The 11349-nt window shown below is 37.2% G+C and overlaps 1 protein-coding gene across 5 annotated transcripts in view; it reads left to right on the top strand.

Moving 5' to 3' along the window:
- The first annotated feature begins 281 nt into the window (after positions 1-281).
- LOC132257034 (fibulin-2) overlaps positions 282-11349 on the top strand; it is a 33863-nt gene continuing 22795 nt past the window's right edge. For 4 of the 5 annotated variants that reach the window (XR_009468235.1, XM_059753720.1, XM_059753719.1 and 1 more), the window contains exons 1-3: positions 3589-3873; positions 6369-6846; positions 10479-10801. Coding sequence is in view for 4 of the 5 variants with exons in the window: in XM_059753720.1 (XP_059609703.1) it covers positions 3651-3873; positions 6369-6846; positions 10479-10801 (1024 nt within the window). In the remaining variant the exon portion in view is untranslated. Of the gene's footprint in view, positions 342-3588; positions 3874-6368; positions 6847-10478; positions 10802-11349 lie in introns of those variants that run through there. The other variant, XM_059753721.1, reaches the window with a different exon arrangement.

Genomic DNA, 11349 nt, shown 5'->3' with positions numbered 1-11349 from the left:
TTGGCCTAGGTAATCCTTCTGATATGAGCTTATCTAATCACTAATTTTGAAATAAAATAATATACTTGAAAATAAATAATAAACTTTGGGGACGCCCTGTATACTAAATAATTATGTGGAATCTTATATCGTTTTAAATTTGAAGGCTAGTTAGGTCAAAGTTTAGTGCTTTATCGAGTAGATGGTGGGCGCGTAAAACAGCTGAGTCATGAATTGGTTTTGGAAGCAATAGTTCGCCCCATAAGTCAGTTTATGGTGAGAGGTGTTGCTGATCGGCAGTAATATGCTTTTTTCTGTAATAGTGGCTGTTCTCTTGGCACCGTATGCTCAACCGAGTGTTGGTGAGTCAATGTATCTTTAATGGGTGATGATTAAGATAGTATTTTAGATCTTTAAAAATTTTTATCTATACGTTTTAATGCAATTTATTTGAGTCACAATAAGCTTATTTGTATTTTTGACCGCTTTGCAAGTATTTATGTAACTGATGAGTAATCCACATTAGGTTTATACAGTAACTCCGAAATATGGTAGAATTTACAGTTAATCCAAAACAAATTGATCATATAACACTATTTGACGAACTCTTGAACATTACATATTGCAATAACTAAAGCAAAATTTAAAACTCAATTAATTTGTTATTATTGCTTATTGTCTTATATTCTTAGAATATATAAAACCAAAAGCTCAGTGGTTTGGAGCAGTTTAGCACATAAACTCTGTGAAAATAATATTTACGGCTTGAAAATTTTAAAATATGTTTAATCTATGCCCTTATTCCACCAGAAATAGTTGATTTGGGAATAGCAAGAAGAGAATACGAGCAAAAATTACTGATCAGAAGATAAAACTAGAAATGAATCCTTTCACCTAACTCAACACATAAACAATGCAACACTTAAATGTAGCATAACAATAAGTTGTATAATAATAATAATAATAATAATAATAATAATAATAATAATAATAATAATAATAATAATAATAATGATAATAATAATAATAATAATAATGATATTAATAATGATAATAATAATGTGAAAATGGAAGAAATGTACTAATGCAGTTAAAACTCACAGTGGGAGTCTGAAAATCTGTAGCAGAGGGAAATTGAGTTAAGAGAAAATAGCAATCATAAAGACAAATACGGATTTCCAATAGAACTAATTTAAAGAGGGGAAAACAAAAGACCATAATAAAAAAGGTTCGAAGGTGTCGATTAAAAAGATTAAAGGGAAGATCAGTCGACAAAGCACGGAAAGACGCTCACAACTAGCACCCAGGCTGTGGATATATTGAAATACATTTTGATAGGCATGTTATGAAAAAAGAATTTCTCTCCGAAATGTTGTCTGTGTGTAATAGAGTCAAGGTTTCTACACTGGCTATCCCATTTTCACTCAAATATTCAAATATAGCTTTAAATCTTAGCATCTCTAGCTAGGGGAATGCTAATAGTTTATATGTATTGTCACATACGCGAAACCGTTGGGGGAATCAAAAAGTTCTTTCAGACTGGTCATACTTCTTAGACATCAATAAACTTCGATTTCACATCTGTATATCTCTTCTCTTAGCAATTATTATCTCCTTACTTTAAACTCTCGATTAGTTTTCCTAATTCTAATAGAATTTTTTTTTACTTGGTTTGAGATCAATAATAAGATGTATGAGTAGATGTCGAGATACTAAAGTGAATTGCTATTTTGAAAACGTTTCCGTATGCTTTATTTATCTTTGGCGCATTTCCAGTGTATTGCGATTGCTCTTATTTTAATAATAACACAGTCCTACAAAATGAAACAAAAGTATTTGCTTTTGGATGATTCTTGGACAGTTGAACACCCATTGGGCCCAGAGTAAAACCTCGTATAGGAAAGTTTATAATTGGTTCGATTTACGGAGGAATTTTTTTTTGTTTTTTCGACATCTTCCGCAAAGAAAGGGCAAAATCTCCAAAACTCCTCTTCCGATCGCTAAAAGTCGCATAGATTTGGAAAGCTGGTTTCATTGACTACAACTCCCTGAACATGTCCAGATCGCCAAAATTACTCTAGAGGATCAAAATGACCACAATTCCCAAAGAGGCACAAAAAAATGTCTTTTTTCGGGTGTTTGAAAAATCACATAAAACGCCCCGCGAGGAAGCAAAAATTCACGATATGATTGAAGTTATAGAGAATTTCACGGCAAACATTTCCGCCATATACCTCCTTTCTCGCTGAGATCCTCAATTCGAGATATTGCCCTTTTCCCCTTTTCAATCCGCCTTATGCACTAAGAAAAATTGTGCGAAATAAGTGCGAATGTGTTTAAAATTGCTGACGGATAGGTGAAGGGTTGGATTTTACATCATAATATTACAATATCAACATAAGCACTACTTTTAACCTTTGGTGTTAACCGCATGTCGATATCTCTTAATGTTGAGACGCTAGAAGTCCGTTTGTCACGACGGACGGGCGAGACAACAAATTGAGGCGAAAAAATTACCCCTTCTCCTTTTCATAATTTTTAGCCTCCACGAGTCCATTTGAAATCTCTGTTAGGTAATATTGCAGCTAGGTAATAGGACTGATATAGACTAATTGAGGTGTTGAAAAAAAGGCTATATGTGTCAACAAGTATTGATAAGCGTCAAGAACTTTTACCCGAAAAGAAGTAACTGAGATATGACAGTGAAACTGTGAAAGACGGTTTAACCAACTCTAATAAATTCGTTTATCTGCCGTATCATTGAAATAATTTTAGGATGTTATTATATATTTGTTAAAACCCGTCTAAGCATAAAGGTTATAATTGTAACATTTAGTTAAATACGGAATTCATATTTTTGTTATTAAAAATTTAGATTTGAACAATAATTTATCAATTTGCCTACCGAAACTACTATAATATATCAGTACATAAAATTGAAATCAGTATTTTAAGGATTTGCTTGCCTTTTTTTTTATTCCCTCCTCACCATAATAGGTCTGTAGTCGGTGATGACTATATAGGACCGAGATCCAATTTATACATAGACAGCACACACTCATAAACACATATATCATAAAAAAGAATAACAATATAACAGGTACAGCAAACGAACATTTAATAAATATATCACATGAGTCTATCCTGCTACATCGCCACCTCGTGACTACGCAGAAAGTTATTTGCTGCCTAATGATTAGAAAAAATCCTAACAGACTAATAGGAGTTTATTAAGAGTATAATAGGACTAATAGTAGTTAAAGGTGTCTCAAATAAACTCTAATGGTAATTGGGGAACTAATAGCATTTATATGTTTTTAGCGTCTCTTGAGGTTACGATGCGTCTGTGCTGTCGTTTAGGTAATGAATGGGCAATTACTGGCGTCAATTGTTCTGGATATACATTGGCGACTGACTCTAACTTAGCGATAGAGCTTCGTCCATTATGTCTCGCAACAGTTGAGATTTGTTGTGTGCGTCAGCAACGTCATTTACAATGTGTGGCTGGTCAGTCGGCTGCCAAAAGAGGTGTCACATGCAAAAATGGGCTCACAAATCTCCCAGAGCGCGCTTATTATCGTGACTGCTGTGAAGCATGTAAAGTGGGACTTGTTGCCGCTTCCTTAGCAACCTGTGCGCCCTTCAAGTTGGGATCTCCCTGGAGCGAGGTAATGGAAGCGTGTTGTGCCGAAGCAGCTGTACTAAATACATCAACAATTTGTACCGGCGCCACATGTCACCATATATGTGAGCTTACCGGCGATTCTTATAATTGTAAATGTCACAACGGTTTTACACTCACATCTGATGGCCACTCCTGTATCGTGGCCAATGTATCACAACCAATATGCGAAAATGGGTACGCTTGGAATACTACTATAAACCAGTGCGCAGGTAAGAACAGTAGTAAATATATGTAGCGGAGGTAAGATTTACTGTAGCTTTTTCTCAAAAAAAAATCAATTGTAACAATTTTAAATGGAAATTATACGAAATGATAAGACTGCTTAAAACGATAAGTAGTACTAGGAAACTTAATAAGAATTCGTGGATTCGTTAAATTTTAAATTTCTTCATACTCATTTCGTTAAATTTCTTACAGAGAATTTAAAATCTTATCAAAATACATTAAAGATTTGCCAAGATACAGGTATTCAAATTTAATTCAGAAAGGCGGCGTTCTTGATGACGTCACAGACTAATGGTGGACGTCAGCTAATTACATTACATTTATTTAATCACAGCGGATACATTTATCACAGCCTAATTTGCGGCCATCGCCGTCTTAGTGTTGTTAACCAACCTTCAGGACAAAATAATGGAAAAGTCCCTTCAATGGTTGTATTTTTCACGAATTGTGAACCTGAGATGAGAATTGCATGTAAATATCTTACCGTTTAGGCGCTGCAGACTAAGGTGTAGACTTGATTATGACAAGAAATGAACAGACAGACAGATTGTCAAACTTTATCTTATTTAACCTCCCTAAGTCAACTTTGGACGATTTTTTGTCATGCGATGTGCTCGGGCAAAGTGGTGAAAGGCTGTTCCGATAACTTCTAAAGATTACAAGAGAGTAATTTATCCTGTGTGAAACAGAAGTAGCATAATGAGACCAAGATAGAGTCGAATTAAAAACAAAACAAAGATTTTTTAACTGATCTGTATAAGAGATAATTTTTCGTTGAGGAGGAGCCTTGAAGAATGAAACCTTGCCATTTACTTTGAAATAGTGATACCCTTCAACTTACTAAAATTCATCAACAAAACATCTTTGCGCCCCACAAAAACAGCCGCTAGAGCATGCATTGAGACACTTCGCTGTGAGATTGATATTCACAGAGAAACATCCGCCGTTAAACAACGGACTTTCTAAATGCCTGTCATGACGAGTGACTGACAGTGTGACTGTGGAGGCAATGTGGAGGTAGACACATCACCACAAGGGGTGGCTGATGTCTGAGATGCAGTGTCACTTGATCCAAGATGCAGTAAAAATGCATCGGAGACTTTATCGGAGATGCCGAGATAGAGTTACAAATGTTTAAAAAATCTGAGCACAAGTGCGCCTCAGCTCAGTCACATGTGAATACAAAATCATTCCGATCGGTTAATTAGGAGCAGAGTTATGGCCATTTTTATTTGAAAAATTTGAATTCATGCCATAGAGACTAATCAAATAAGGAAAGTGCATTTCGCAGGTGTTTAAAATGGCGGACGGAGGGGTGGGGGGTTGGATTTGACAAAAAAATTTCATTACCACTGCATACTTTTAACCTTTGCCGCAAACCGCATGTCGATATCTCTTACCGTTTAGGCCCCAAAAGCGCGTTTGTCACGCTGGACTGCCGGACGGAACGACAAACAGACACGAAAATCAAAAGTGTCCCCTATTCCCATTTTCGTCATATTTCCACATGAGCCCATGTCATGAGCACTCAATGCTCTTCACAATGAAATCATTCGAAGAGAATCGAAATTTTTTACGCGATAAATCAGTAAATAATATAATACAATATTCATATTTTTTGGTCGGGATCGTATTTAATGTGTAAATTAAGATATTGTCTACCGTCCGAGCATTTCAGCATGATAACGTTTACCATAGAAATAATAGAAATTGGGTACTTTGTAATGCCGGTAATGCCATATAATATTCTCGAGATGGCTGAAAATTGTGCTCGATATGAAAAGATAAGACGCCGAATGGAGTTAGCAAATATTCTTATTGTGCATTTAAATATTCGCACCAGCGAGCGTTCGTATCGAATACTTTTTGATATCACCGCCACCATTATTGGTCGTGTGTCCATGATAGAGAGGCAACTTTGGGCAAATATCGTGGAAGCCCTCAGATAGTCGCCGCAATCCCTATGAAAAGTTGCTCGATGTGTTTCAGGCGAATCTGAAGACATCGAGAGGGCGCCGAAAGGCCTATGACGACGTTCTCAGGGCTTAATTTTGCTCATTGGGTAGCCACATTTTGCATCACCAGCAAATAACCTTCAAGGACCCTGCGTCGAGGACGAGAGGAGGAAGACGTCGCGCTAATCGCGGCGGTGATACGGTTCTGCAATGTGAAAATAATAAAACAGTGGGAGAATATCGAAATGAATGTGTTTGTCACAATAAAAACAACCAATTATTAAGCAGATTAATACTTTCCAAAATACCGTCACTCTAATTTTGTGCATACTGAACATACATAAACAATTCTTCATGCCTAGTTTTTAAATTTGATGATTTTGTGTTCATTGAGGAATAACGCATAGGAGCTGTGAAGTAAATCCAAATCTTAATAGCAATGCGACTATACCAACTAGTGGAAATACGATTACACTATAGTTGATAACATGACATAACTTTCAAAATTCCTATTTTTATTTCAGATATCGATGAATGTATTGACAATGCTCGCTGTAGCCATACCACGTGCCTGAACACATTAGGAGGATTCACATGCGAACCAGAAGTTACATCATGTGAAATTGGTTTCAAACGCCATGCGGGTAAGTGCATCGATATTAATGAATGTGAAACGGATCGTGACGCATGTGACACAAATCAAATTTGCACGAACGAGCCTGGCGGTTTCCGGTGCGACTGTCGCACTGGTTTCTCGATGGATCCCGTGACGAACGCTTGTATAGACATTAATGAATGCCAAATCAACATCCATGACTGCCACGAAACACAGCGATGTGACAACACCATTGGATCATATTCTTGCATTCGTCTGCAGAGCTGTGGTACTGGATATACATTGAACGCAGGTACAGGTCTCTGCGATGACGATGACGAATGTAAGCTAGGAACGCATAACTGTGAAATCCAATACGAATGTAAGAACACAAAAGGATCTTTCAGGTGAGTGAGCTTCGGTTTCATATAAAGTAATGTAATAACTATTATTAAGATGTCCACATAGTGCTGGTGAAAATATAATAAAAAGACAATTTCCAATTTCAACTACATGTGAGTAGTAAGTATAGCTCAAGAGCCAAGTTTGATGTCACACAGCGCAAATGCCAAGTCTGACGTCAGACACTCCGGTCAGGGAACTATGGCCAATGGATGTCAGAACCTGACTTTTCTGCTAACATGAAATTTTCAAAATTTCGTTATTCCACAAGTCAAATAACTTCACGAGAAAATGGGTCACATAGAGATCGTGTTATATGGTGGGGATTGTGTTGCACTCGGTGATCGCAGTGTGGGATTTGGAGTACAAAATTTCGGGAGATGGGAGGGGACCCGCATGACGGTAGCACAAACCCGATCTGCTACGTGACGTGGACTGTTGCGCCTGGAGATCGCAAGAGTTGTGGGATTGTGTGGTGGAGATTTAAAATTCGGAGGAGATGAGAGGGGATCGTACTTACAGCGTGTGAAAATTTAATCATAGCGATGAGGAAAAATTTGACACTCATATTGGATCACTTCTTAGCGCTGACTTAGATTCAGAATCATATGATTGTGAGTTCACATTTCTCATAATTCGAAGGGACTTGCGCTACTCCTGATCAGTTGTTTACTATGAAGTGGGTGACTGTTCATATGACGCTATCATATGAAAAAAAAACCGCATCACCATTTCTTTCAGTATGTTAACATTTTTTTGTAACTGGGTCTCGGTACACGGGCATTTAGGACTTCTCAACTGTTTTCTCATTGTTCGTTCTTGTTCTAACACATGTTGACACAAGATTGTTATTACTTTAGGCGAAATTAATTGCAATTCATGCAAGCGCGAATGCTACAGGACTTTGCGGTTTGAGTACAGTTTACTGAACATTATTTTTTGTGATTGATATATTATCTATGTAATATTATTTAAAACGCTTAAATGGGGTATTCGTCGCCTGTTTTATCCGTTTTCCACTTCTTCTTCACCCAATTTCTTATTTCTTAAACGGCAAACTCCATTTCGAAGATGTTTGTTTCTTAAATGGTAAACGGTCAATATATTTCAAGAGTGTTAGGGTATTAATGGGGAATTGATCGCAAGCTTTATCCAGAAAAGAGCTAGTGCAAATTCATCTGAAACAACTAACACTTTCCATAACCGTTGGAGACGATGGTACAGAAAAACAATCGAGAGATATTATTGTTGCACATTTGTTCAAAATACAAGTCCTAAACTCTGACAAGAGTTTGTAGAACTGACGGAACTGTCATTGAAAAAGAAACAGAATTGTGGAAAAAAAAGTTTTTTTTTCGTTTATTTGCTTGCTTCAAATACAGTCTTAGTATATCTTATTAATAAATGAGTGAAGCTTTATTTCAAGGACATCAACAAAAAATTCTCTTTTTGTCTATTAATTTTAGTATAAAATGGATTTCGAACTTTAAATCTAATGTGAATCTTTTTCGGCCAGATATTTTTGTAACTATGTGTGTGACGGAACAAAGGCCAAGAATGCTCAACTCATTTCCACTCCGTCACAACGTTTCGGAGTTATTTATTTCTCCTTCTTCAGGTGGTACAAAAAGATATTACAATATGATATTTTAAGTAATTATGTGAAAAAAATAAACAGGAAAAGATCGCATTGAATTACTGCGGGTGTTTGGGATGTAAGCTAGTAAATTCTTCTCAGATCACCACCTTTCAATCCCACTGCCACAAACTGTACGATCGACATTCTCTCTTCAACTGATGCTCAAATTCAAACTCCCGTCATTTATTCCTCCTTGAAGCTAAAAAACTGTTCCTCTTGCTCTGCTCTTCAGCTCATCACCCGTCTCTGTTTTACTTCTTGTAAAATGCCCGCATAAATGCTGTTCACATTGAGGCAGTCTTGTTTTTTATTCACATTATGCTGCTTCGTAAGGTGTATGTGGAGAGCTTACAATGTTTCCAGTGGGCCATTTCTTATGTTACGGTCCAATATGCTTACCTCACTGAACAAAAAATCATGGCCATCTATTCAGGATTTAGTTATGAAAGCACTCGCAACGCCAATTGATCGCCTCATTTGTCTTACACTCCTCACATGCTGTCCCACTCTGTCCTTTAGCCGCTGCACTGTCTTACCCATGTACACCCTCTCGCAGAGGCAAGGAATGAAAAAAACCACACCACTTTCCATCAATGTGGGTATTTTTTGTTTTTGGTTTGTGTGTAAACCAGCGACAGTATGTGCATAACAGAACATAACACGGGTATTTGGTATCTCCCTCTGTAGTATGTGTCGCATTTTTTCACTTAGTGTGGAAATGTTAGTGATTGTCCGGTATATTATTAGCTAGTATATACATCAGGACTCAGGTAACCTTAAAGTAAAGAAATATGATGAAAATAGTGGGGGGACACCTTTCTGATTTTCGTGTCTGTTTGTCGTTCCGTCGTGACAAACGCGCTTGTGGGGCCTTAACGGTAAGAGATATCGACATGCGGTTTGCGGCAAAGGTTAAAAGTATGCAGTGGTAATGAAGATTTTTTTGTCAAATCCAACCCCCCACCCCTCCGACCGCCACTTTGAACACCCCCAAAGTACACTTTCCTCAATTATTCAGCCCCATCTGGCATGAATCGGACTCAAATTCTGGTATGTTATAGCTGACCTCAAGATCTTTTCAAAGAACCGCCACTTAAGGATCTAGGATCTTCCTGACCTCAGATATAACAGTTCAAATTTTAAAAATTAAAATGGCCATAGCTCCGCTTCTAATTAACCGATCGGAATAATTTTGTATTCACTGGAAAGGTCTCGTAAAATACCATCTCCCACACGAACAATATAACTTCACTGTAGCTGTAACTCCGAAACGTTGTGACAGAGTGGAAATGAGTTGAGCTTTCTTGGCCTTTGTTTTCATAGTTTAAATCTAATTTTACATTATAACTTTAAATATAATGTTTATATTTTGCTTTTCATTTTAACCTCTATGATAGTACGGTATGTATAATAAATATTCAGCGACACAATTAGAATCAGCACACGTTTACTAGGGATTAACTGAGCATATTGATGAGTACAGATTTTTAAAATTGTATTGCCACTTAATTCTTGAGATCATCTGCGCGCCATTGCCATCTGGATCTTTACTTTTCTCAAATGAGAGCGGAATGCGATAGATCACATGCGACTTTGTGTGAAGAAAAGTGTGTGATGTTTCGAGAGGTAAAGCCTCCTCCTTTATCACGAACAACGGATGATTTTTCGCAAATCGACAAGACTTTTCTCGCGTTGATGATGTCTCAGACACGACTTTCACGCTCACAAAGCACATTTATCATTTCAAATTAGGTTTTCCTGCACATAGAAAAATTGGACTTTAAAAATATTCAGCATTCTTTTTGCTGTTAGTTGTCCCTACTGGCATCTGTGTATTTTGTATAGATTTGACATCCTGCCATCTAGTCCCGCTGACTTGTACCGAACGAAAGGGTTAAAAGCCCCCAAAACGACATATGGAAAATAAATTAGCTTCTAACGTCCTTTAATTTTTTATAAGTTTTCTTTCAAATGATTTTCTAATGTGTGCTATTTTAGGTGCGAACGGCTTCGTGTGGTAATACCTCATCTTTTGAATGGTGCCATTTGCGAAGTTGGCTATCGATCTGATGATCACGGTCGATGTTTAGATGTGAACGAGTGTGAGGAAGGCACAGCCGCTTGCGCAACAGGTCAATTTTGTCGAAATAAGCCAGGAGGTTACGTATGTTACTGTCCACCGGGTTACGTATTGGGGAACAAACGATATTGTGAGGACATTGATGAATGCTCAACGAACTCCGCTTGTCCAGCGCACACTCTCTGTGTTAACACTCCTGGTAGCTTTCGTTGTGAATGCGGAAATGGCTTTTCTAACAATCGTAAGTTCGCTCATAATTCTCGGTTAAAATTCCATTTGAATATGACAAAAAGTGAAGTGCGTATAAGAGTATCTCAACTACATAATATACGATTTTTTTTTTAAATTCTTTGTTCTAAATATTAAAGCTATAAAATAAAAGTGAAATAGGATTTAAAAGAGTGGATTAATTCACACCTCGTGAAGAAATAAAGGAAAATATGTCAATGAGCCTCTTTATGCCGAGCCAAGTTAAATGCTGGATTTATCATTAATGTAGCATTTAACAATATTCGGCTTTATTTTAGCCCATGGTGTTGATACCGGGACACACGCGCTTAAACTGAAATCGAATCATGTCGAAACGCGACGCGCAGTCACGAATGACGTTCAGTGAGGATGTGTGTGAGAATTTGACAGCCCACACGCATGCGCAACCGCGCAGTTTGAGCCAACTTTTAAGTCCATGTCGGACTAGCTTTATTATAAATGCTGCATTTATATTAAAGCCGACACGGCATAAAGAGGCTCAATGTCCCAAATGCTTTAAAAAACAAAATAAAAACATCA

This window comes from Phlebotomus argentipes, unplaced genomic scaffold (assembly GCF_947086385.1).
Source record: "Phlebotomus argentipes unplaced genomic scaffold, Phlebotomus argentipes genome assembly contig_75, whole genome shotgun sequence".
NCBI classification, from domain to species: domain Eukaryota; kingdom Metazoa; phylum Arthropoda; class Insecta; order Diptera; family Psychodidae; genus Phlebotomus; species Phlebotomus argentipes.
The sequence above is the reverse complement of the archived record's forward strand: the minus strand, read 5'-3'. Positions and strand labels throughout refer to the sequence as shown.